The sequence below is a fragment of the Aureobasidium pullulans genome, assembly GCF_000721785.1.
Source record: "Aureobasidium pullulans EXF-150 unplaced genomic scaffold scaffold_29, whole genome shotgun sequence".
NCBI classification, from domain to species: domain Eukaryota; kingdom Fungi; phylum Ascomycota; class Dothideomycetes; order Dothideales; family Saccotheciaceae; genus Aureobasidium; species Aureobasidium pullulans.
Genome location: NW_021941049.1, coordinates 95029 through 121002, shown reverse-complemented (window position 1 = coordinate 121002; position 25974 = coordinate 95029). Strand labels below are relative to the sequence as shown.

The following is a 25974-nucleotide window of genomic DNA, read 5'->3' as shown; positions in this document are numbered from 1 at the left end:
GCGACCTCATGTATTTGTGTATTGCTTCCGAAAACTTGACTGATGTAGGTTTCGGGAGCCAAACGGTCTGATTGTTGAACGAACGAGGTGTGGAGTGCATGCCCCGAACGTATGCCTAAACCTGCCACTCCATCGCGTGCAGCAGGAGGAAGCGTGATGAATTGCAAATATTCAATCGATGCAACCATCGGATCATGATCAAGGACCCGGCTAGATGGTAGGTTGTATGAGTCGAGGGAAGAAGGAAAAGGCCGTTGTGCCCGGGTGTTTGAGGTAAGCTTCTTGGGGCCGCCGTTCGGCAACGCCTGATCAGCCCAAGAAGGGGACCCATCTGACAAATATTGTGCATGAAGCCCAGCTTCAACAAGCAAATCGAACTGTAAGCGCTGTGTTATCTCTGGCATGAAATCATTCATCAATGTTGCAACCGAGCTGTTCCTGACAGAAGCGAGGTGAAATAGCGTCCCTGAGCACTTGAAGCAATCTAGCTGGTTTCAGACTTGTACGCACGATCTGGACTAGAAGTCGAAGCACATGCGATCAGGGTCTGACCCCCCACGCGATGATGGTGATACCTAGTAGGAGGTCCTTGGGGCTGGGAGATTGATTCTTCCGCGACTGCAACCCTTCTTGTTTGGTGCTTGACCTGCCTGCGACACAGGATTAGCTTGACAAATACCCTGCTTGCTGGAACGATATTGTTTTCTTGGAAGGATCAATCATGCAGATCCCTCATCATCGGCGACTCGTATTTCTGCTATTCCTGCCTGGAGAGTTCTTGACAATTGGTAAAGACGTTTACATGCGGTTGTTCACGGAGGTGCCGAAGGAGCAAAAGAAGGAATCAGCACGTTCGGCAGCGGGCCGTCAACTAGAGGTGGGATCTCGAAAGACTTCAAATTCCAAATTCCTAAACACATTCCAGAGGCAACCCCAGTCTAAACTTGCCCAATCTCGACAAAGCCGCCCGCCAACGCCTTTCCATGTGTTCTTCGGCTTTGTGGTATGGCGCACGTTCTTCTTTTTGGAATGGGCCCAGATTCCACAAGATATGCTTATTCTGCGTGGTCCGATGGATTACAATCTGCTGAGGACAGTGCTGTGTTACGGCAAGTGTTGTGCAAAACCTCGTTGCTGTCGAAGTAAGCTTTCATTCTTCACCGACGCTCTGTAAAAGGAGCAGCCAATCAGCAGACGCGATGCCCAAGACTTCCAAATACTTCTTATAGGGCTGCAGCACGCAGGTCAACCTTTCGAAGAATAATAGCGACATCCAAAGCCGTTTCTGCCGTCAATGTCCGACACAACCCTTCCAGGATTTTTTGCAGCATCATCTTACCAAGGTGTCATCACTCAAAAGACATGTGAAATAGATTGCTTTGCATCATCAAAGACCTCATCCCGCTGCCTCTTTCTTTCCATGCCCGTGCTCGTCTCCGCGTAGTCTTTCCCCAAGCACACCAGCACCAGGTTTGAGCGACCCTTTCGGATCAGAGCCGAATCACGGCAGCCATGCGTACGCCGTACGTCCGTACATCGTATAGAAACAGGGCGTTTTGTAGCTGCCGTACGGCATGGTTTGTTTGTCAGGCTTGCCTTGCTGGCTGGCTGACTTCTCTGACCGCCAGAGTGGACCTCTATCAAGCCACCATCGACTCCTTCGATTGTGCTAGGACGTTGAGACGCTTGTAAGATCTAGCGATGAGTTGTACAGAAACTAGTCGGTGAGGGAGTCGTGGTTATGGTAAATTAGCCCTGGGTTTCATGCACGTCAAACGGATATTCTCGGGACTCGCAATAAGCTTCGGTGAATAGAGTGTCGCGGCATCTTACCCTTTGGGGATGGCACAATTCAAAGACAGACTACTCATCTTGGCAGTGGATGTCTGCTGGGACTAAGGACTCAAGAAAACAACTGTTATCATTATTACCTGTAGGATAAACTAACTAAGGGCTGCAAGCAAGGTTGTCCAAACTGCTATGCATCTAATTCCCAGAGCCGTGGGTGACGTTCCAATACCAAGAGAACAAAATGAAACGACGAAAAGCAATGGAGTCAAGTACCAAGACCACCCCTCATGATGACAATTAGAAATTCTTTTCGATCCTTGCAGTCGAAGCAAAACTGGGAGGATGACAGGTGCTCCTTCCGCCAAACATCTCATGCATGCCTGCACTCAACAGATACTGTAGGCACATCAACATTCTTAGTGTCGTATCCACATCTCTTCAGGAGTCGAAGATGGCGCCAAAGACCGGGATGCCACGGGACTCAAGACCGCTGACAACTTGTCTGGTGACGATGGCGTTGGAGATGATGACAATTGCCTCGGATTGAGACTCAACGTATCTGGCGTGGACCAGTCTGGTGATGTCGCCTCTGCCTGCCTTGGAAGTATCGACGATGCATGCGCCAGAGTCTGCTTCAAAGACCGAGTTGACGATAGCGTCGCCGTAGGATTCTCTAGGATCAGAGCCCATCCAGACTACATGCATGGGATGGTCGGGGCAACTCTCGAGGAATGACAGGCATGGACCGATGCCAGAGCCGGTTGCGACGACGAGAACTTTCTTGAACATCAGAGCGACACGCATGACACCGTAGATAGGAGCTCCTTTGACCCAAATGCGTGTGGGAGGGTTGTCGATGAAGTCAGAGGTCCAGTCACCAGCTCTTGACATGAGCACCCTAAATCCCTGTTCATCACCGACTTTGGAGATGGTGGCGAAAGAATGGGTCTCCTTGAGAGGAGAGTCGGTGATGCGAATGCCTTGACAAACATCCATGCGCTTGTAGTCGAAGTGGAGGAGCGCAGCTCGGGGTGAGAGGACTTGGACATGGACATTGCGCATTCTGAGGCGACTCCAGGGGTATATAATGGCCAGGGTGATGATGATTAGACACCAGAAGAGCACACTCTTGACCATCAATAGGCCCACAGGCTCACCAGTCAGATAGTTTGTGGTAGCAATGGAGACACTGAGCTGTGTCCATAGGAGAGTGACGGAGAACCAGCCGACATAGCGATGAATGGCCTCGAAAGCATTGTGGTGAGAAACTCTGAAGGCAGGAATTGCAGCCAAGCTAATGATCAAGAGTAGGACGCTGGTGACGACAGCAAAGCCGAATGCAGAGCGCTTGTAAGGGTCACGAAGGTCGACGCCGAGAAGAATGGTGAAGAGCAAATACCAGAGCGATCCAGAGGTAGCGCAACCAGAATGAAAGCCGCCGTACGAGTAGACTTTGCCTCCGACTTTACGAACGGAGAGGGGTGCTGATGGCTTGAGGGTACATGCAAGGCGGAACAGAGCGTTGACAACGTGCTCGTTGCGGACGAGAATGGCGACGCAGAGGTTGATGGCAGCTGCGGTGGCTGCATCTGAGCTGGTAATGCTGGTAATCGGAGCGATAAGGACTGTGGTAAAGAGGTTGGCAAGAATGGTGAAGGCGAAGATTAGTCTGTAGAGGGAGAAGAAGTTCCAGAAACGTCTGGTGGTCTTGGTGCCCAGCTGAGCGGGGAGCTCCTGCGAGCAAGAGAGCCATTCCAGCTCAGCCTTGTCGGCGACGATGGGGTCTCTGATCTTCTCGCAGAGCTCCTCCTGCTCCTCAGAAATGGAAGGAGGAGCAAAAGGAGACTCCAACAGAGGGAGCAGCCATTGCTTCTCGCCCAGCCCAAGGTTAGAGAAGGGCTTGGCCTGGAGACGGAGGGCGCGAGCAAGGCGAGTCTCATCAGGGGAGAAGTCAATGGAACCATATTTGGCCATGGGCTCCGAGTTTGCACGCGGGCGGACCACCTCCATCATCACGGCCATTGAGGCGGCGGGAGGTCCCGAGAAGCGGCGTGCGGGCATCTTTGAGTGAGAGTGTTAGGTCGAAGGTTGGTGAGCATGTCGTAGCCATGACCATTGACTTACGGTGGCAAGAGGTAAAGAGGCGAAGCAAAACTCTGCAGATGCCTCCTTGAGATAGGGGCGGTGGAGGCAGAGCTGTCTTTCAGGAGTGTGCGTGTCGAATTGATGAGCGGCGAAAGAAAATGCTGCAAGAAAGAGGCGTGGGCGAGAAGAACAGCGCAACAAAGAAAAGACTGACAGTGCAAAAATGAACGAACAATGGATGAAAAGAGCGTAGGTCGTCGTAGGTCTGAAGGTGGTGAAAGTTGAGCGCGGGTGAGACTCAACTTTTCGAGTATCACTCCGCTTTGACCACCATCATCACTACCGACCGATCGACCGACCGCGCAATCGGATGCGGCGTTCAACTTCACAAGCTCGGGCTGTTGAGCTTCGACTTCCCAAGGAATGATGCTGGGCCAGATGATAATGCTGCCTCCTGATAGAGCACGCAGTTGCCTATTTGGTGTTTCCGGAAATCCAGTCAATCCCAGCCAGGTAGGTGTGCCTTCTACTTCACGGTCTCTCAAGATGCTCCCCTTTACTGCGCTCTCCGTTGTCCTTGCCGGCTCCTGTGTCGTTTGGTGCTGCTTTCTGATGATTCCATTAGATGCAGCAAACGCCAGAACTTGCATGCATGCATTCTGATTGTCCTGCTTTCTACCACACTTTCCTTTTTACCAAAGAGACCGTCAGTACACATAACGCACCCAGATGCTTCCTACACATCAAGCTCTGCTTCAAAACTTCTGGATGCATGGCGACATTTGCTCAACCATTTGACGCGTCGACAGATGGCCATCATACCGTTTTCAGAGCAGTCATCAAGAGCTTGTATGCTTGACAGACTGCCAACTGCTCACAGGGCACATCGACTTGCTGCTAGCGTTATTGGATGGACTGAGATCTGCAGATTGTTGTTACAAAAGTCATGATAGAGTACTAAGGTCACGTCTGAAGCAAGCTTCAATGGAGAAGTCACGATTGGGGTAATCATCGGTCGCAAAGACGACGCTGATTGGGCACTCGGAACACGCCGCAAACGGCTGCGATAAGGGCTAATCTTCGGCTACATAATCGCGTAGCTAATCACATCAATACATCTTCGTTTGTGCCCCTCTACCATCTTTCGCGTCTTTTGGTTGCGCCTACTATATGCCATACAAAGCTATACTTTCAATCGCCAACAACGAGCGTAAGGAAATCCAGCAATATTCGTATTCATGTCGCGTCGAAGCTCTATACCAACAACAGCTCCTGCACCGCCCACACCTATCTGAGATGCCCATCAAAATGCAAGAACCAATTATGATATCTTGAGCTCTCCGCTGAGAGCTCTGGACATCTTAAACACGCTTCAGCTCTCAGCGGCAAGTTCGGAACCTTCGAGTACTATCTTGCACTTCCACCAATGTTCCGATACTGGATCAGGAGTCTGGGAAGACAAAATGCTACGAATGCGTTTGAGTCGTTTGCTTCCCCGAACGCAGGGCTCGGCGTAAAAATGCTGCATCCAAACTCTAGCTCCGACTGTTTCTTTCTTCTGCACGTCGCCATCAAGTACCAATTGTAAGTCACCCCTTGGTCATCAATTTCATCCTCTTCTACGTCATCTATCGAGTCAATGGCTCTCCATACATCCATGCCACTTTCGTTCGCCTCGACTGATCTGCGCATACCACTGCGATGCGCACAACTCACCAAATGCGCGAGTCTTATGCGCAGGATATTCGCTCTCCTCTCTTCTAGGCCTGCGCCTGGCGCACTCTTATGACCAGACGCGTCGTCTTCTCATACACCTACCTGCCATCCCCTATTATTCTACCACCCTCTTTTCCACCTCATAGCGCAATGTTCATTGCGAAATGTCAAGAATCTGGCTAACCATGTATTTACAGTGAGAAAGATGGCAACAGGCTCGCAAGCTCCTCTTCCATTCTACATGGACCTGCCCCGTTTCGTCCTGAACCACGGGACATATGATGAGAACAAACCAATTCTCATCGATGCCACCGCCCCTGAGCGGGTCATCACCAAGGCTCAGGCCAAGGAGATGGTAGAAAAGACGGCACGGGGTCTGCAAGCAGTGGGCCTCGAGCGCGGAGACACGGTGTGTGTCGTTCATTTGAACGACGTAAGTCATGAATGAACACTCTTCTCAAAGGACTGGCTAACTGATGTGCGTGTTAGATCATGTACCCCGTGGTCTTCCTGGCCATTATCATGGCAGGCGGTGTGTTTTCGGGGGTCAACCCCATGTACAAGGTGGGTGAGCTTCGCCACCACTTCGAGGTCTCGGAGGCCAAATTCGTCCTCTCCGGTCCCGCTTCCCTCGCCGCGGTCTTCGAGGCCTCGGAGGGACTACTCGATGCTGGCAACATCATCGTCTGGGGTGAAGGAGAGGCCGGTGCTTCGACTGGTGCCCGGCATTCGCTCGCCAGTCTCATGGCTGGCCCTGCCGGTGCATCTGTCGTCGACCCGGTCATCTTCGATGACGAGACCCTCGCCAAGAACACCGTCGCCGTCCTCATGTCGACCAGTGGCACCACCGGCCTGCCGAAGATGGCCGCCAGGTCGCACTCGAGCCTCGTGACAGAGAATCTGGCTTTGCAAGAAAAGAGCACCAAGAACTACCATGTCGTTCGTCTCCTCTTTACCCCGTTCTTTCACGGCTTCACCGCCCCTCTCGCCCTTGTCGACGCTCTCGTTTCTGGCCACACCACTTACATCATGCCTCGGTTCAATCTCGAAGCCTGCGTCGAGTATGTCGAGCGATACGAAGTGACTGAGATGGCTGCCCCACCACCCGTCCTTTTGGCATTCTGGGGAATGACCGAGCATGAACGCAAAGCACTCCATTTGATCCGTACTGTTTGGAGTGGAGGTGCTCCGATGTCAGCTGCTCACCAGAAGAAAGCCTTGGGGATGTTTCACAAATACTCACGCATCGTCCAAGTCTACGGAATGACTGAAGCTGGTTGGATCACGACTTTCAGGTATCCTGAGCTTGATGAGACGGGTTCCGTGGGCAGCCTTCTTCCATCGTATGAAGCAAAGTAAGATCTGATTCGCCTATACAGCACAAGAAATTCACTGACACCTCTTTCTAGGATCATCAGAGCTGACGGTAGTGATGGTCGTACTGGCCAACAAGGCATGCTCCATGTGAAGGGTCCTATCAACATGCTTGGTTACTATAACAATCCCTCGGCGACCAGCGATACCCTTCAAGATGGCTGGCTGTCAACTGGCGACATCGGTTACTTCTCGCACGACCAAAAGCTCTACCTCACAGACCGCCAAAAGGACATAATCAAGTTCCGTGGTTGGCAAATCTCTCCCACAGAAATCGAAGCCTGTCTCCTCACAAATGACCTTGTCGCTGATGTCGGTGTTTTTGGCCACATTCTCTCCGAAATCCAGGAAGAAGTGCCCGTTGCGCATATTGTTTTGAAGGCTGGCATGCCCGAGTATGCCGCTCAGTTCGCCATTATGCAAGAATTGCGCGATCACTGCTACAAAAGGCTCACCAAATACAAGGTTATCGCTCTCGAGATGCGCTTCAAGACCAACATTCCCAAGAATCCTGCTGGAAAGATTCTGAGAAGAGAGATGCATCCTGAAGAGGTCTTTTGGAGATGGATAAAGAGCTGGCTTAACCATTGTAAAGAGCAGAATGCAGGTCCACCAGAGGAGATGGAGGTCACTTGGGAGGAAGCTGAAAATGACGATACCCAAGACGATGAAGCTAAGAGAGTCGAAGAGGAGGAGAACAATCGCCTGGATGAGGAGCATGAGGTCATGGTGCAGATGATCGCCCGCCTGGACATTTGAAGACTGCATGAACAGCAGAGAGGTTTTCTGCTTTTTACTGAATTTGTTTTTTCGCGAGATACCCTTTACTGCGCTAATGATGACAAAGACAATTAACGAGTTCCAGAATCGTGTTTGCTGAAGTGATGTTTTGGTAGACCACGAAGGTGTCCTACTGAGACTTCCCGAATATTTGCTTTCTGCCAGGCGGTTGTATAGGAAGTCGCTGCTTTCTCCGGGATGATACGGCACACCACGCTCCTTCCACGCGACTTCACACTCAAAGGCAGCACCACATGACTTCCTTTGATGGATGACAGTGTTGCTCTTTGCTCATTCCAGATTGCGGCTACATTTTCTCACACAAGACCAATATTTGCAACCAAGGTTAATCATATGGGTGGTATTTGTGAGATTGGCATAAGCATTCTGTACAATTGAAAGGGTGAAATCTCGTGTTGGGATTTTATGCAAACGGAAAGAGCGATGATATTCTAGAGTAGTTATTTTCCATCGTTGATCTCTATCATCCTCCACAGATCCCACACGTCCGGAGAACCGGGCACCTCATTCAAACTCCTCAACCCTCTCCAGCAGCATCCATTGTGTCAGACACCAATCAGCTTTCTTGCACAACCGCAGCTTGCTCCCTCGCTGCCTTTTTCAGCTGCTTGGCTCTCCTGAAAATCTCTAGCATTCCCAAATCCGTCATTCCCTCGAGCATAGGCTCATAGCCATATTTACTCGCTCTCTGGATTGTTCGTGCGCGTTGTTCCAGTTTCTCCGGAGTTGGTGATTCGATCTTGCTCTCGTTGGATTGTTGCAGAGTTGATGTTGTAATTTGCGAAGCTTCAGGAAGAGGTACTTGAGAATACAGTCTTCTCATCGTAGAGGCAGACGGAATATCCGATGGTGCTGACTTTTGGGCGTGGAATTCTTGCGTGATGGGGCAGATATATTCCCATGGCGATGGTTGAGGTATGATCATATCGCAAGCCATGCTTCTTGTTGCTTGTCTGGAAATCTGACTTGAGGTTGTCGTCGATACTTGTCTGATGGTTGGTGCAAGTCTGAAGGACTGACGCATAGTTGCGAAAAGGCGTGTAGAAAACATCGTGATGGTTTTTGAAATTCTTGTTCTTGGAAAAATGGTAGATTGTGAAGGTTGGAAGAGCAGAAGATCAGGGTATCCATCGCGAGAAGAAGGATTCTACTGCATACAGATGAGTCAAGAAAAGCTAACAAATCGTCGTGGTGGTATTTTGCAAACATGAGCAATTTGACTCATCGCTAACCACATCCTACCCTGACTGACAGAAGAGCGGCATCAAGCCAACCACTCCACTCAGCAGGCTCTAGAACAGATAACAGCATACCAGACTCAGCATCCCATCGCCTCCAGAAAATCACCAAAACCGACAACCACAACAACCTCTTGCTTGGGTGTTGTTGTTTTGTGACTTCCTTTTGCGCGTGGTAGTCTGGAGGGGAATATATGAAGGCATACTGATTGAGTGAGCAAGACAGGTGAATATTCGATTCGTGTAGCTACGGCAAGGGTATAGGAATATTTGAGCTATCGACACAGGTCAGTCATGGTAATCATCAGCAAAGCAACAACGCCATCTTCGTCTCCCATTAATGCCAGAACCATCCAGCGCCACCCTTCTTGTCCTGCAATTTATGTCCGCTATCGAAATCCTCTGACTTGTTTTTACTTTCAGGCTGTCCGGTCGACTCTTCCTCTCTGCTCTCTTCGGTGCCATCGGAGAAGCATCTCTTGAGAACGCGCTTGGTGTAGACTGTGCCGTCGGGCAAGGTGCGCATCTCGGTTGTCGTCATGACTGATATGACACTCGGCTTCTGCATTTCGGGAACGTCTGAGAATGAGGCTGACTGCGATGAAGTGAGAAGTCCAGGCTTCGACTCAGGTGCATCTGCTTCCTCCTTCTCATGACCATCCTTGAATTTCCACAAGTTCTCGTACATGTCCATCTCCGTCTCAGGCAACGACTGACTTCTCACAACCAAGTCCTCTGCATCAGGAGAAGCCACTATCCTCGCCAACTGCGTAAAGTCCTCGTACACGGCACGGCCATATGGTGTCCAGAAGTTGCTAACTCCAGATACGATTTTGCCGAAGACGCGATCGAGTTTCTTGGTCTCTCCAGGGGTGATGTTGTACAAGCTTGGAAGCTGAGGTGGCAAGATACCTCTGCACTGCAAACCAAGCATCCAGTCGATACCAGGTTGGGCCCAATGGTTGTACAGTGTCTGGTTGTCCGGGTCCGATGCGGCGACAGAGTCTTCGGCTTTCCAAGCGTCATGAGCGACTTGCGGCTTGTCAAGGTGAGCACAGAGCAGATCTTCAAAGGCAGCACGCCATTTGCCACCATGTTGATGAGCGGCGGAGTGTTGTTCGAGTTGAACGGGCGAGTACGGGCTGTGTCTGAACCAGTCGATGCCCAGCCAAGTAGTGTTGCTGGTCGTGGTACGGATGGGGAACTTGCTGTGAACGGGCATCATACCTTGACCATGATCTTGATAAAGACTCAGGATCCTGCTTGGGTCAACACCGAAGCTAGCATTGCGAGCTTGCAAGAGTAGGACACGAGCAGCCTGGCGAGCTTCTTCGCTGATGGGACCGCCGAGGTATGATCTTCTCTCGGGAGCACCGAGAAGGGAAGCGAAGAGAGGTGGGAAGTCTTCTTCCAGTCGCTTGCGGATCTCTCTCATTTCGTCTGACCATCGTTGTTCGTCGGCACCGAGAGAAGCAGAACTGAAGCCAGGAAGAGAGTTGATGCCTTGAACTAGAGCGTTGATCTGTTCATCGGCGAACCGGCGGAAGTCGGCGAATGGATCATCATCACGCTGGGATTTGTCTGAATCTGATGAGGAGGGCCACCAAGGAGCCATGACTTGAGATTGTACGGTGCTGGTATGTTTTGTGAGCATGAAACAGGGAGACGCTCAGTATTGTACAAGTTGTTGTTTGTTCATGTTACATGTCACAAGGGAGAGTGGCGACAAGACCAGCTTGACGGGATGATGTTTCGAGAACGAAAAGAGAAGGAAGCACCGAGCAGCACCTGCCTGCTACAAGTTTTTGAGTTCGGCGCGAGCGGGGTAGCGCGAATCGGTTCAGAGAGGTAATTCTCGTCACCATCAACCACATGTCGTGCAACTCTCTATCGAGCATGGGAATGGTACAGAGCTGACAGTCACTGTGTGCAAGAGATCATATCGCTGCCGAAACAGAGCGTCTTGAGAAATTATCATACCGCGCCTGCCGTACCACTCCTCGATGAGGGGTCATCGACCTTTGTCACACACAAGGCTGAAGACCGACAAAAGAGTCGCGTGTCTGGTCTCGGCATCTCTTCACATACAAGATAATCGGGTCCGATGATGCATAAAAATATTGCTGTCGTGTGATTGTTGATGCTACAGCTAAGCTAATCTAAAGAACGAATGTGCTACCAGGCAACGCTACTAATAATATCGAGGCAAAAGCAAGAAAAAGAAACCGAAAGTCCGAAACATGAACAAACTCCAAAACATATCCCATCTCCTTCCATGCCATGATCAAACAGAAGAAATGAAATGTACGCCAGAATGCCGTCGTAATCATACCCGCTTCGGTAAAAATGCTCGATAATCGAAACTCGAAAAGTACGCCATGTTGCTTTGTTTTCACATCGTCGTACTACACTCTCCACCAATGCAAGCGATGAATATCATCACTCATCATCATCATCATCGTCGGCGCATCTCTTACGCTTTCCGCCTGTAGAGAGAGCAGGGCTGGCAGACTCATCTTCGAAGATGAAGATGTCGTCCTTAGCATCGGCGATACCGAATTGCTTGGGTGGAGAGACGATGACAGGTGGAGTGAACTTGGTGTTCTCCTTCTTGAGAGGTGCCTCCAGAGTGCACGATTCGGAAGCTTCGTGCAGGATGACGATCGACTCTTTCGTCAGGCCCTCTGGAATGAACTCGATTGTGTCAAGAGAGCCAAGAGGAGCACGTTTCTCGTCGTCAGTGTCCATGTCAACAGCTGACTTTGCCAAGCGACGAGAACGGCGAGTAGGTGAAGAAGAAGCGATGGGGTCGTAGTCGGCGGGCGCTACATTTTCCTTTCCTCTGTCTTCGTTGGCTTTCGTGGTAGACTCGTCATCAGAAGAGAGGTCCAAAGTCAATGTGGAGTGTTCCATGAGGTTCTCGGCCTCCTCCTCGGCAGTGTCTTCATGAATCGCAAAGAACCATGAACTGGGCATTGAATCTTCGATTGATGATACAGGCTTTGACAGAGGGGCAGCGGCGGGCGCAGGAGCCTTCAACGAGGCGGTGAGAGCGGCATCGATGCTGAAGGGAAGTCCAGTGCGAGCAGTTGATCGGGAGAGAGTGGCAGGGTCGATGCGAGTAATGGGAGTATGAGCGCTGAGTCTGCGACGGTCGCGCTTTGATTTGGGAGATCTTCCGGCAGGCGCGGTGAGTGGTGTTCTTGTCGACGACTTGGTCACGCCAGAGTACTTCATCGGGGTGGTGAGACGGGAAGGAACGGTGGATGGAGGAGGCATGGATGTTGTAGGTGTCGTCTTTGTAGGGTTGAAGGTGAAGTTGAATGAGGATGGTAGTGTGCTTGACGCTTGAGGTTTGAGTGATATTGAGGGCATCTCCATCTTGGTACGCTTCATAGGTGAGAGGAACATGTTCGGATTCACATTCTCGGCGTCGTCGTTTTGTGCATCGAATGCGTCAAAGGAAGGAGTGAGACGGCGTTTCGCAGAAGGCTTCAGACTAGGTGATGAGGTCGGAACTGCCATCTTTGTCTTGCCAGACAAGGGACTAGGAGTCTTGATGCCTGTATGCATACTACAGTCAGCCATCTGTATCATAGGCTTCAACGAATGCCATATCAGATTGCTCACGTACCATTCTGGCGGTTCTTGATTCCAGACAGATGAGCCAGACGAGGACTGTCCAGCACTCCGAAAGGCTGTCTAGGCATTGATACAGTCGCCATGGTCGCTTGCGACGACTATCACGACGATCGGGTAGTCGAGACCTTGTGTTTACGATTTGTTTACTTTGTCGTCACAGACTTTTCTCAACGACGATGATAATGATATGGGATATGCTGAGCTTGTTCTGCCGACACGTAAAAGAGTGTAAGCGCCTTGATGAGAGAATGAGTGGAGAGGATAGTGGCAGCGGTAGACAAGGGGGACCTGGATGTCCTGTACTCGTCTCAGGTCGCGTTCGCTCCTTCCTCGCGTTGAGTTCGTGTCTCGACGAAGCGCCAGCCGCAAGTACTACTCTTGCCGAAATTGGAATGGCCCCTCATTCTCGGCATTCGAAGGAACGCACGTCCATGACTTTGATTGGCTTTCTGACCGCCTCTTGCATAATTGCGGTAAGCTTCCTGCATAACGCGACCTTCGTGCCACAGCCAAACGTTTCCGCAGTAGCGTTTGTCCTACCAACACCAACCTCCAACTGGTAAGGTCGGAGATTGAGACAGGTTATTCGACCAAACCATGACGCGATCCATGCCGGGATAAATGTGTGATTCCGCTGCATTTGCGAGGCAGATGTGATTGCTCTGCTTTTTCGTAGCCCAAATTTGCCCTGTCCTGCCATTTTCTACGGAACTTTTGACGGAACATCTCGATGGATTGTGGACGCCCGATGACCCAACGGCTTGCCGCTCTCATGACTTGATTGTTCCCGCCACGACTCGGACATCGTTGAGATCGACTTGATCGACTTTACTTCTGGGCTTCACATTGACAGACAAACACTGCTGTCTGCGTGTGTCAAGTATAGAGTCTCTTGTACCTATAAACGGACAATGACCATGGGATGTGCTAGTCTCTGTAACAACCAGCTCTATACTCGGACCGTTGGTGCTTCAAAGTCATCAATCGACCAATCGACCCAGCAACATCATCTTCCAATCCGCACTTGACAAACGCAAAGCCGACGGAAACATAGTACCTGTCATTTATTGTCGACTCGGTGCGTCTTGAGTATGGACAAATAACATTATGGACAGCATACTTTGAAAAGAGCGGAGGTGAAAGCGAAGCAGGATTAATTCTAGAGAAGCAAAGCTCTGTCGAAAAGACTCACCTCGGTTCGGTGTCAAGATGAGAATAGAGATGGATTGTCTGGGACAATGTTGATGGCGTGGAATACAATGCCTGATGGGTAGTCTGTGTTTGAGGAGCAGTGAGTTCGTGTTGATGTGACATGAAATCAAAGGATCAGAAGTGTACGGAAGATTCGATATGACCATGACACGAGAAGATGACAGACGAGGAATTGTGTTCTGGTTCCACCTTCTGCGCCAGACTGCTCATTTGAGAATCAACCTTAGACTCTTTCTCTGTTCTTCGATTGTGTGGCTCCATCCTCGTTGATCATGGCATTTCCTTGGTCCACGACTTCCCCCAGGGCGGACTTTTCGCGTGTAATATTCTGACTTGAGGTGAGGAAGATCGATGGGGACGGTGAATGTAGTGGATGCAAGACAAGCAACCTCAGCCGCTCCTCAGTCTTCATATGATCCTACAAAGAGTCTTTAGCATGGTATCTTTAGCCTTCAAAACGTAAGTGAAACTCAACGATCCCCCACAGTGCTTTGGATACTCCAGCTTTGTTCTCATTGTCTCTGTCACTATCACCATAGAGATTTTTCAATAGATGATCACATCTTCTCCATCCTCTTCTCGCTTCTTCTGCCTGCCTCTCCAGAGCCTCTTCTTCTGGCACCTCGCGCAGTTCATTGAGAGATTCGCGAATGCATCTAAGAGTGGTCTGAGCCCACCTGTCAGGGTCGTAAAGATATCTCTTGCGGGTAAACTGCCAGAGAGTCTCGTAGGCCAGACGAGCATCTTCCGCCTTGTCCTGGTCGTCGGTCGAGATTTAAAGCAGGATAAGAACTCTCATGTAGATGTTCACTGGCACGTCGTGCTTGTCAAGAAGTTCCTCCATGGCGCTCTTGTATTCTTCAAGCTGATCATCTTCCCAGAGTGTTCTTGCGGCTTTGTATTCGAGTAGGTATTTCTTTCTCATGGCAACAGATGGAATGCGTCTGCGTCTGCGTCTGCCGGTCTTGCTGTAGGTGGCTCGGATGATTCTGTTGGTTGAAATTGTGAATTTGGTAGGCATTCCGTTTGTTGTGATAGGAGCTGGTGATAGAGATTTCGACAACCAAGCAAAGCAAGAGACTGCCGCGTCACTGACTGATTTCCAGGGCACGTTATCGAGAGTGCCTTGCCAACCCTGCATTATGTTGAAGTTCAGTCAATGTTCTGTTGTGTTGTGGTTTGCGTGGTTGTTAATGATGATTTCCAGATGTTTAGCAGTGTGTTGTGGTTTCCGGCACTTCACTGTTAATCTCTGTTTCACTGCTTCATTCATTTCAAGAATTTCTCAGAGCTCCCAGACTTGAAAAGAGAGACAGTGTTGACTCTGCAGTAACTCAGTGGTTTTAGCATCATGCAAATCCATGAGAGCCGAAGCACAGGTATTGCTAGAGCGGTCAATCAGGCTCAGTTGCAAGTCTTTAGAATAATCCTCGCTTCCTCCAAGCTTTTGATAGACTTGCTTGTCTGACTGAATGCACGAACTCTGGCACATAATGGTCATTGGAGTTGAGAAGAGTAGTCGATGATGCATCGAAGAAGTCAAGAGACGTGGTCCCACAAACAAACCAGCATGCTTGGAACATATTCGTGCCTTTTGAAGATGGAGGATGGCTCGCATCGGTTGAAGAGGAGACTCGGATTTGCAGCGTCGGCCAATGTTTCCATCAATCCTCCCTGATTCCTGAAGTCGATTCTCGGACCTGCCAAGTTTTCGTTCCTGACTGCGTCGTCAGCTTTTCTCATATCCAAGACACCAAGAACGACGAGTCGTTCGCATGTCTCGGCATACCGGGAAATAGACTTCAACGCTCGCTATCCAAAGCAAGCCACGAATCGATCACTGCAAACTGTCAACGTCGCGTATAGAGAGGAAAAGCAAGCTTGCAAGGCACAAAAAATGGATTGCCAGCAGAGAGCGACTACAGAAGATATCAACCATAAATCACTCTCTGGACAAAGGGAAAGATGTAAGTTTTAAACAGATAATTTTTCCTTCGTAAGATTGACAGCAAGCCCAAAAAACCCTTGCAGGTGGTATATAACCATGACCTCATCCTTGAGATGGGGGTATCATTAGAAACAGAAAAGAATAAAAGCAGATATGAGCACCAAGCAGATGTACAGGATATACGAGATGTCTCATCCATAAAGATCGCCCTTGGGCCCCAGATGATCAGAAAACATTATAACCATCTCAGACCCGGCTCTGAAGTGTTTTCAACACATTTAGAGGGCAAAGGCAGCAAGGGCGAGAGCGGCAGCGGCACCGGAGAGGGTGTTCATGCTGGCAGCGCCGGTGAAGGCAGCGGGCTTGGTGGTAGCGGCGCCGGTGCCAGAAGCGTGACCAGAAGCCTTGGTGGAGGTGGCAATGGTGCCGTTGACGTAGGGAGCAGTAACAACGGGGGCGGTGGCAGCAGGGGCGGTAGGAGCAGCGACGGGGATGGAAGAAGTCTTCACGATAGTGCAATCGCAGTTGCTGACAGTCTTTTCTCGTCATTAGTCGATGTTGTACACTATTTTGGGCACTGATAACTTACGAGGGTAGTAGCAGAGCTGACAGTGATGGTGTGAGATCCAACAGTCAAAGTTGTGCTGGCGGGGCAGAAAGTGGTCAAGTGGGTGACGACCTCAGTAACGTAGACGGGGGCAGCAGCAACAGTGGTGTTGAGGGCTGCGGCAGAGGCAGAGGCGGCGAAGGCAGCAATGGCGGCGATGGTGAACTGCATTTTGATGGTGTTGGGTTGGTGGTGGTGGTTTGGGAAAAGGCGAGTGATTATATTAATGGGTTGGTTGCTGAAGCGAGTGTAAAGACCGAAGTCGAAGTTGGATGATTGTTATTAGCGAATGTAGTGGATGGAGAAAGGAAAGCATTTGCCAGAGGATAACTCGAGTGCTTTATACCAAAGATGCCATGGTCAAGTGTTTGTTCGCACTGACCCTTGGCGTAAGCCTCACCCTCAGTCGGCTCGTCCGCTAATTGCTAGTGCCCACGCCCGGATCCCAGCGAAATGTGTAGAGGAAGCCCTGGGATTGGAGAGTCAGAGTCGGTCTCACCTGTCGGTCAACTTTGATCTCGAATTTGTTCAGCCGTTGCTTGTCAGGCAAACTTCTTTGAGCAATCCCATCAACGCTTTTTCAACTGTTTGAACGTCCGGCAGTATCGCTTTCGCAACTGTTTTTCTGCAGCATTGCGACAGAGGAAAACTGCATATTCACACGGCAACCAGCAGCTGTCAATGGACCAGAACTGGAGTGTGTACAAGGATCCAGAGCCAGGCTACCCCGTATCCACGACTCGAAGTGGCGACAAGCCATGTGCCCATGCAATTTCCCATATCCCCAATGCGGGCCGTCGACATTCGTATCCTTCCAGCCAGTGGCTGTGTCTTTTGATGAATGGTAGGGAATATGTTAGCGCAATTGCGAGTGGACTATTGACTCTAAAAATTGCCACTTCTCACGCCAGCCCCAGGTGCCATCTCCGCTTACATTGTGTCTTTCCAGTCAATTTTGGTTATTCTTGGGTGGTTAAACTTCGACGTTGAGCGCCACCTTCTTCGCTCTCAATGTCTTGGAGTGAGTTTCTGCAAGGGCAACATGGGTTCCTGCATAAGCCTGAAGTATGGTGAAATGACAAGCAACATCCCGAACGGCCATCTCAGGAACAGAAGCTTCCTTCTCGTACTCGAGTAAATGTTCGGCTGTAACAAGATGCGAGATGTAGAGTGATGATCGCTGGGGCAGGGAAGGAGCGCTCAAGGATGTGCAGCTGAGACATACTTCCCTCGATACATGGTGAAGCAGGCCCAACAAGCTGAAGGGCTGAAAAGTCAACATCGTGTGAGGCAATGAGCATCTGCATAAGCGCCGGTCAGTGGCGTAAGCGAAGCAGTCCAGCCTGAAGGTGTGTGACTGGGTTCCCCGCGACTCTCCAGAAAAGTTGCCTTTCGCTTTCCATGTTCCCAACTCTCCAGCAAAAAGCACGTGAAGGGAAGGTGTCTTTTACGTCACATCCATGATCCAGTCGCTTCGGAGCACGCCTGAGGCAACAATTATTGAACGTTGGAAACCACGACTCGCAGGATTTTGCGCCGTGCTTAGGGCTCATCAAAATTTTGGGAGCCGGCGAGAGCGATGGTTCATGCTATTTTGAGTCTTTCATGTCTCAAATCGCCAGACTTCATCACGCATCCCGCGCAATAATCGCACGCTTCGCTGTGGTGTTGTGTTCGATGGATGAGTGATGGAGCCCTGGCTGGCCAAGGGTGTTCTGGTTCGAACCGAGCTCTGCACATCCCCCACATCCGGGAAATTAATCCGGTTCTTTGGCGTCAAATCAAGGCCAATGCGTTGCGCGGAGTCGATGGTGGTTGTTGATGGTCTTGACTCTTTGGAGTCTCAGGAACAAGCACGCGATCATGGTCAGTGGTTGTCTTGAGTTGACTCGCTATCATTGTCAGCCGTTGTAATCTCCTTATCACAGCAAATATAGCCCTATGACGGGACATTCACCGAATTTCGAGCCCTCCCGAGGTCAAGTCTCCAGGACACTCCTTCGCCAATGCCTCATTTCGGCTGGTACCTACAGAGTGCTGTCTGTCGTCGCAATTCGACCCGCTTGTTAGTGAAACTTCGTATCTTTCATTTCGCTATGCTCATCAACAACACTTTATTCGTATCGCTGACAATAATGTCAAAACAAATATTCCTTCCGCAGTGGCAGATTGACCTCCTGACTTCTTTCGTTTGCGAAATGCGAAAAGGAGATGTCCGATGACTTGACAACGATTGCTCTCGTAGAAAATCCCTCTAGCCAGCCGCTTCAACCTCCTTCCTGCGACCATCAATCATGATTTGCGAGTTAGATCTCGATGGCTTTTCTTTCTCGTGTCGATGCCGCTTCGGACTTCGTGTTGTTGGCAAGGAGCCAGATAAGCGTGAGTTTGGGAAGTGTTGTTGCTGTGCCTGACGACCAAAACAAGTCCTCATATTCGAGCGCTCTTCACACTGGTAATGAATTTCTTGCTTGTCGCTCATCGATATTGGTTGTCATGAGTCGAACAAACTTCTTCCGTCAACATGACCCGACCGATCCTCCGCACGCATCCACGTCGATCATCCAGCTCAAAAGCACAACTCGAGTCGAGTCCACAGTCGTGCAAAACGTCAACTGAAGTTTCGAGATCGGAGCCCTCAGGGATCGAAACTGTGTTTCATGATCACTCCGATGTGAGCCACCTTCACCAAAACACGTGCTTCTCCTTCCAAACAGCAATGTCGGTGAAAGAGCTCGATCGGAACATTTTTCACACAGCCACACCTCTTTTGCGACTACCGCATGAGGAAGGATCGAAGGAAGATCTTCCAACTTTCGATGACCCCTTCACCCTTATCCAAAAGCCGACACTATTCCCACAAGTTAAGGTTGTTCGATGTCGAGGAAGGTTTACGATCTTGACTGCATCTCTACGCACCCACACCTATCGGTCGCTTGATACAGTACTTCACTATTGAGATTGCGGCTCTTTCGGAAACAAGGCCTGCGAACTTGCTCGAGCGTCTCGTTCATGCATGGCCTAAAGGGGGTGATAAAACCATGACGCGACGACGAGTACGAGGAGAATTCTGAGCGAAAATGGATGCTCATTGATGGTGAGTCGTAGGAAATGTTGCTTGATCGCATGCTTCCACCGAAACAAAGCTGTGATGGAAAGGTAAAACATCTGATGGTAAGAGTAAAATGGATTTTATACAATAAGAAGCCACACTGTTGGGGGTATATGTACTGTCGTGGACCAAAAAGAACCTCAAGCGCCTGCTGTATAACAAAATCATGTATCCGTCATAAAATGTTCGTGTAATCATCGCTCAAAAGATGTATGCCTGAGCATATCCAGAACGTTTTGCAGACAAAGGAAAGGTCCATAAGGTCAAGTGGGAATACCACTTCATACGCGAAGGTGAGAGGCAATGAGCTCTGCGTCTTCAGCGTGAGAGCTGTGTCGTCGTCTCTTCTGCTCCTTGAGATCATGCTCAACATCCATCAATCTTGTAGCAACCCATGATCTCATTCTAGAGTCACTCTTTACCGCGTCGCAGTTCAACAAGTCGGTAAGAGTGTTCTTGATCCTTGATGAGATGTCGGCAAGCTTGACCTCATCGTTGCTCAATGGTGGTGGTGCTTCTAGAGTCTCCTCCTCAGGAATGGGAGGAATGGTGGTCCTGTTCGGCGATGTGGGTGGTGATAGCGAGCTTCGGCGTGTGCTTGTTGAAGATGATCGAGAGTGTCTTCTTGCGGTGGTTGGAGAAGAAGGTTTTGTCGAGAATGAGAAGGCAGGCGAAGGTGCTGTGAAGGAAGAGGAAGGAGAGTTGTATGATGAAGAAGGCGAGCTGCTAGAGCAAGGGCTTGAGGAGCCTGAAGAGTTGGAGTCGGTCGACAATCGTCGACGAACATTGGTCTGCTGAGAATGCAGGATCATGTATGCTTGAATAAGCTGTGACTTGGAGTGTGTTAGTTTGGTGCTTCGAGTAAGCAGATGTAAATTCGAACGTACCTTTTCTGGGTTGGAAGACATTGTGATGTGCTGTTAGTCGATGTTGGTCGATATTGGTCGATGTTGGAGATACTGATTGAAAGAAGGCCGGCTTCAGTCAAGTATAGATATGTTATATTGCTTCACCGATTGGTTGGTGCGACGATGGTGAAGGAATGCTGTTGTCCTAGAGAGCACTAAGGATTGGGATGGTAGACGATGGTAACGTTCGAGATAAGAAGACCGATATAAGATAGTAGAAACTTGGAAGACTCGGGATCAGGGTGCACCAGTGGATATATGTACAATAGCTCAGAGCTATTATTGATAATTGCACAATGTTTACGAAGGAAATTAGCGTGGGTTATCATGCAGCAGAACCCACCCTTCTTGACTGGAAACACATGTCGTGGATCATACAATTCACACAAATCGTGGAATGCAGGGGTGGGCCGCGTCAACGGTGTTGGAAAGCAAGTGACGTGCCTGCTGATCGGGCGCCATCTCAAAAGTTGTTTTCTGTGTAAACTCTGACGAAGGTGGGTCGACTTGGCTTGGAAGAAGCCTGAAAATCGTCGCGATAGGTGCGTGTCCAATAGGCAGTCTGGGAAGGGTCCATAAGGTTTAGAGTCGCCCGGGGGGTAGTCCCTCGCGATCGCGCGATGTCAATACAACCTTCTGATCCCTGGCCAAAAATGAGGCTCCGAAAGACCAGCCAAGGATCGGGGTGTGCGTTGATCTCCAAAACCATGTTTTGGAAGCTCGGCTTTCGCGGGGCACACGACAACCGCCACGATGCCGAGCCACACGCCTTGAGTTGGCAACTTGGCCGCCACGATTGCTTTGTGGCATTCTCATGTCTATCGTGTATTCGCAATTGGTTGAGAATTACGCACGCGCTTCGTTTCACAGCTCATTTCAATCGTCGTTTCCTGCCCTCGACGACACGCTGCCCCCCTTGGTTGTCACTGGTGGTACGAAACCTCTGGTGACCATGACGTCGCAGTGTGTCAGCGTTTTTGACGTTTCTACGGAAATTTTCGTTTTACGGAGAAGATGCGGCTCGATATCGCTCGCGAGGCAACAGGAATTTGAAACATCGCATCCTTCTCTAGCGACCAGTTACGTGTGTTTTACGAAGCGCCTACGCGGAATTGTAACGATGTCCACAGATGAAAGCAAAATTTTGTATGGCTTGACCTCGTATCAGCTCTTACACGTACGCAGAACAACATGAGTCGTGCGGTATCAACGATGTTCTGCAGCACGACTGCCGAATCGTGATTCTCTTCCTCAGCCACACTCTACCTCCTGCATAGCCCGTTGCATCCAAACTCTAGGAACACTTCTCCCAAAATTCGGAGAGTTTGATTGATTGGATTTCTCTGCAAGTTTGACACTAGAAGCATGGCGGATATAACGGAAGCTTGGAGGTATTGGTACGGAGTACCTCATCCGGACCAACTGTCGTACAGTAGAATGGAGAAAGGCACGATATCGTAGGTACAAGATAGACGTCCGGTGAGGATCTCAATCTCTCAAACTGTTGCTGGACAAGGACTCTATCTTCGCGAAGCATTGTGTCATTCTCGTTAGCTATCTATCAGCAACTGACAGGAAGAAAGCTCGACCCTGCTTTATCTTCCAAGGGTTTACATTCACGTTCCCAAAAGCGAATAGAACACAATGTTCTTGGCACCTCAGCGCTCACCCCATTCACGCCGTTGTGGTTGGCTACTGATGTGCTAGCGATTCTCTACTAACAATTTGAATAGGGCTCAATAGATCTCACTGCTTTCTTCAAAATCTGGTCTCCAATCGGGAATGTCTGACCATCTCGTCTGCTGGGATACCTCCACCGACACCGAGCATATCCTTCCTCTGGTCTCTCGCTACGTTCTACTGACATGATGATTGATCTGGTGATACCATCTAGGATCGAATTCCCATTCGGCAAGAACGGTGGAGAAGTCCTGTCGGCAGAAGAATAGAGGTCAGGCTTGCGCAACCCACATGTCCCAGCCCCGCAAATAATCATGCTATCGGGTACCCGGCTTGACACGCTGCTGGTACACGTATCGACGAAGACTAAACGACTCGTAAATCCGACTGCTCGTTACGCAACACCACCTCTTATCCTTCATTCTTCACACCGGAACAAGACTGCTTTTGCTCTTATCGGCAAACTGGCCAGAGGCTTCAGGAAGGAGGCAGACCGATCAGGGGTAAGAGCCAAGGGCTTCGCTCTGCGACAGACGGAATGTCCAGATCTTCACATGGACGCCAAGTACGTTTTCTCAAAAGACACCACCTGATGGAGGCAAGACTTTGCGAGAAGAAAAGCAAAACTCACACGGCGGGCTGCCAACTTCCCCGCATTCCTTCAAACTCAATTGAAGCATAACCCGAAACTAGTAACGACAGCTCACTCGCATCAACTCTAAAGCTGAAGTCCTCTCGATCGACTGCGGGCCGCGCCTTACGGACGAAACAAGACGACACATCGGCTCTAAGATCGGTTTTGTCCATGCAAGGCTGCAGAAACTGGAGTCAGCCCACGGTGATCTTCCTCCGATGGCGGAATGTTTGTGAAGAGCTGTCGCTGATAAGCATCTTGGATCACGCGATTGTGAAAGTTCGCAGCGACCTCGAGTTTGGTTTCTGAGTTTCGTCCAACCACAGTTGCTCAGGAGTGCCTCGATCAGGGGGTTGGACAAACTTCTATCGATTGACCTGTTGGCACCTTCAAGGATCGGTTTGACTCAGGTATCAGACCTTCGACACAGTGTCTTTGACCACATGACCTGTCACCGAATGCCTCAGCCCCAACCACACAAACGTTCTCCAAGGACGCACCCCACTCACCTTGATGGCGAGCTGGGGTGATTATGAGGCTATTGCGTAAGCTCATGGGTGTGGGTTGAGTTACATGTGGATGTTGGGGACCGAGTACGCGGTACTGCTCACGACTGTCTGGCTTGAGTCGATAGATACCATCTCGTATCACATACTGTTGGAAGAGCGGATATTGGCTGCCCGTGATGCGTCTGCCGTAATAGACATGTTCCAAGTTAATAGGTTTTTGTGGTCCCTGATGCAGCTCGCTATTCTTTCTGTCAGAAGCCCGTATCTCACTGTTCAATTTGTTCTCATTATTGGTCGATCCTTCCACCCTTCGACATGCCACAAAACTTCGAGAATCGAAAATTTGGTAGATCGAGCAATACTTCAGAGCTAACAATCAGGATTGTATTGCTTTGAAGTTTTTGTGTCTTTGTGACCAAATTTGTAGGAGTATGTTGAGTATTGATAATGCAATAGTTCTTCTCTCATCGCCACTGTGACAAACTTTTCGGTAATCTGCTGCTGACTGTATCACCCTGTCTTTATTTCAAGGCATCAATATCTCGACGGCGACACTATATTGAAAGAAAACAAAAGTAGTGAGCACGATTCTAGTGCTGGACCTCGTGTACATGGCGTCTTTGCATTGCTTTGATGGATATTTCGGCCAATGTGCCTCTTGTTGCAAAGCTGATCACCCAAGAGGGAAAGAACATCTACTTGGGCGTAGATGTTGGTTTTGGCACAACGAGACAAAATCATCGTTGGGTTCACTATCTCAGATATCACTCTCTTTGTATGTGTCCTGCCTCAAGGTCGATTGTCTAATCGTTGTGCCTGTTATTTCATTTGGTATTGCCTGTACTGTGTAGAGGTGTCTAGATTTAGGAAGCTTCGATTATGTAAGCAACGAACAAGCTTTTTCCATACTCGTTGAAGTCATCGTCATGATAAAAAATAATTGTTCGACACAATTGAAACAATCAGCAAGCATACCATCTGAATATTACATGAAACGTGTGGATAGATTGTTTCAGTTTCACTGCATCGCATTCACTCATATTCGCTTGCTGTCAAGACTGTCTACTGGAGCGACAACTTTTCGTCGGACCTTTCAATCGTTCAGGAACAGTCGCATAATATTTCCCAAGGACGAAGCTCACACGATGGGCTCTGATCATATCACTGCCGCCGCGATGGCGATAGGTACACGAACGCAGATTCTGCCCATAGATCCTACTAAACTTGGTCATTTCTCGGACAGATCTACAGAGTCAGGAATGCCACTGGAAGATTGGGATCTGACACTGGATGGCACGACGCAAGACGGAAAAGACTTGCAACTGGCCGCCTCAAATCTCAAGCACTCGGATATCCCAGTCGCATTCCCTACGGAGACAGTGTACGGACTGGGCGCAGATGCAACTCGCAGTGCGGCAGTCAAAGGAATCTACAAAGCCAAGCAGCGGCCGTCTGACAATCCTCTAATCGTACATATCGCATCTTTGAAGCAGCTTCGACGACTAATCTCTGTTCCCAACTCATCAGCCGACATCGATCCGATTCCACAAATATATCATCCTCTAATTCGGCGATTCTGGCCGGGCCCAATCACAATCATCCTCCCGGTACCGGAAGATTCAAAACTCGCACCCGAAGTCACGGCAGGATTGCGCACGTTCGGTGCGAGAATGCCCAGAGATTTGCTTGCGCTGGCATTAATAAAGACGGCGGATGTGCCCGTGGCCGCGCCTTCTGCAAATGCTTCGACGAAACCATCACCTACAGCAGCCGAGCATGTACGCTATGACCTGGATGGTCGTATTGAGTGGATTGTGGATGGCGGACCTTGTGATGTCGGTGTCGAGAGCACGGTAGTGGACGGACTGAACTCGCCCCCTGCAGTGCTCAGACCTGGCGGCATAGGAATTGACCTGATAAGGACAGTACCAGGATGGGAGGATACAGTGGTAGGCTACCACGATGTGTCTATGAAAGGAGATGCTGCGCCCAGGGCACCGGGTATGAAGTACCGACATTACTCACCCAAGGCACCGGTCATGTTGGTGGAAGCTACGGGAGGCAAGCAACCATCTTCTTCAGATCTGGCACGTCGACTCGGCTCAAGCGGCAGTGTAGGTTTGGTCAGGACGAAGAGATGGAAGAGAATGGGAGATGGAGCTGCCAAGGGAGAAGTGGCGGGAGAAGTGGCATCACTGGAGTCTACTCCGAAAGGCGCTGGTACCTCCGCATCACCTCTAGAAGCCATGTTGCAAGAAACTTCACGACACAAGAAGCAGCTACACGCGGAGGAGGTTATCATTGGACATGGAGGCAAACCTTTCACAGTCTGGGACATGTGCATAGGCCCGGACACGGCGAGTGTAGCGCGTGGCCTGTTCTCAGCATTGAGAGAACTCGATCGCAAGGATGTGGATGCAATCATCGTGGAAGGCATTGATGACGAAGAAGGCGATATTGCGGCGGCAGTTATGAATAGGTTGCGCAAGGCTGCCGAGGTCAAGCTTGAACAGCTGTGAGGGCCGGGAAGCGGACCTGAGCGCGAGGATGGTATTTAGAAATTGCCATAAATGGGAATGCATCAAACTCGGAGCTTCTTCCGAATCAAAAACTGGAGCAAGCAACGACGTTTCATGGTCCCTTTATAGATATAATGATTGATTTCTTTTCATGTTCAAGATCACAATATCTAGATACATGGTCTACAGCATTTCGGC

The 25974-nt window shown here is 49.9% G+C and overlaps 10 protein-coding genes across 10 annotated transcripts; 2 read left to right on the top strand and 8 right to left on the bottom strand.

The window, feature by feature from the left end:
- Positions 1–2229: 2229 nt before the first annotated feature.
- M438DRAFT_282926 (uncharacterized protein) lies at positions 2230–3765 on the bottom strand (the record flags this gene model as incomplete). The annotated part of the gene is made up of 1 exon (XM_029901338.1): positions 2230–3765. The coding sequence occupies one exon, from the start codon at positions 3763–3765 to the stop codon at positions 2230–2232; it is 1536 nt and encodes a 511-aa protein (XP_029756049.1).
- Positions 3766–5833: 2068 nt separating this feature from the next.
- On the top strand, positions 5834–7725 carry M438DRAFT_282957 (acetyl-CoA synthetase-like protein; the record flags this gene model as incomplete). The annotated part of the gene is made up of 3 exons (XM_029901340.1): positions 5834–6025; positions 6082–6947; positions 7002–7725. The coding sequence occupies 3 exons, from the start codon at positions 5834–5836 to the stop codon at positions 7723–7725; spliced, it is 1782 nt and encodes a 593-aa protein (XP_029756048.1).
- A 598-nt stretch (positions 7726–8323) lies between these two features.
- Positions 8324–8791, bottom strand: M438DRAFT_339406 (uncharacterized protein; the record flags this gene model as incomplete). Its single annotated transcript, XM_029904215.1, has 1 exon — positions 8324–8791. One exon carries the CDS (start codon positions 8789–8791, stop codon positions 8324–8326), a length of 468 nt encoding a protein of 155 aa, XP_029756047.1.
- Positions 8792–9218: 427 nt separating this feature from the next.
- On the bottom strand, positions 9219–10742 carry M438DRAFT_349346 (uncharacterized protein). Its single transcript, XM_029906376.1, has one exon. It carries the CDS (start codon positions 10618–10620, stop codon positions 9343–9345), a length of 1278 nt encoding a protein of 425 aa, XP_029756046.1. The 5' UTR covers positions 10621–10742; the 3' UTR covers positions 9219–9342.
- Positions 10743–11115: 373 nt separating this feature from the next.
- On the bottom strand, positions 11116–12953 carry M438DRAFT_305445 (uncharacterized protein). The gene is made up of 2 exons (XM_029902229.1): positions 12640–12953; positions 11116–12568 (listed from the first exon to the last, which is right to left on the bottom strand). Exons 1-2 carry the CDS (start codon positions 12728–12730, stop codon positions 11445–11447), a joined length of 1215 nt encoding a protein of 404 aa, XP_029756045.1. The 5' UTR covers positions 12731–12953; the 3' UTR covers positions 11116–11444.
- A 1351-nt stretch (positions 12954–14304) lies between these two features.
- M438DRAFT_369108 (uncharacterized protein) lies at positions 14305–14948 on the bottom strand (the record flags this gene model as incomplete). The annotated part of the gene is made up of 2 exons (XM_029908086.1): positions 14671–14948; positions 14305–14616 (listed from the first exon to the last, which is right to left on the bottom strand). Exons 1-2 carry the CDS (start codon positions 14878–14880, stop codon positions 14305–14307), a joined length of 522 nt encoding a protein of 173 aa, XP_029756044.1. The 5' UTR covers positions 14881–14948.
- A 791-nt stretch (positions 14949–15739) lies between these two features.
- M438DRAFT_327372 (uncharacterized protein) lies at positions 15740–16981 on the bottom strand. The gene is made up of 2 exons (XM_029903172.1): positions 16397–16981; positions 15740–16343 (listed from the first exon to the last, which is right to left on the bottom strand). The coding sequence occupies exons 1-2, from the start codon at positions 16583–16585 to the stop codon at positions 16086–16088; spliced, it is 447 nt and encodes a 148-aa protein (XP_029756043.1). The 5' UTR covers positions 16586–16981; the 3' UTR covers positions 15740–16085.
- Positions 16982–17320: 339 nt separating this feature from the next.
- Positions 17321–17833, bottom strand: M438DRAFT_122416 (uncharacterized protein). The gene has a single exon (XM_029898756.1). It carries the CDS (start codon positions 17694–17696, stop codon positions 17388–17390), a length of 309 nt encoding a protein of 102 aa, XP_029756042.1. The 5' UTR covers positions 17697–17833; the 3' UTR covers positions 17321–17387.
- A 1751-nt stretch (positions 17834–19584) lies between these two features.
- On the bottom strand, positions 19585–20734 carry M438DRAFT_400273 (uncharacterized protein). The gene is made up of 2 exons (XM_029909460.1): positions 20414–20734; positions 19585–20359 (listed from the first exon to the last, which is right to left on the bottom strand). Exons 1-2 carry the CDS (start codon positions 20432–20434, stop codon positions 19808–19810), a joined length of 573 nt encoding a protein of 190 aa, XP_029756041.1. The 5' UTR covers positions 20435–20734; the 3' UTR covers positions 19585–19807.
- A 3474-nt stretch (positions 20735–24208) lies between these two features.
- Positions 24209–25898, top strand: M438DRAFT_349343 (translation factor). The gene has a single exon (XM_029906375.1). The coding sequence runs from the start codon at positions 24403–24405 to the stop codon at positions 25774–25776; it is 1374 nt and encodes a 457-aa protein (XP_029756040.1). The 5' UTR covers positions 24209–24402; the 3' UTR covers positions 25777–25898.
- Positions 25899–25974: the final 76 nt, after the last annotated feature.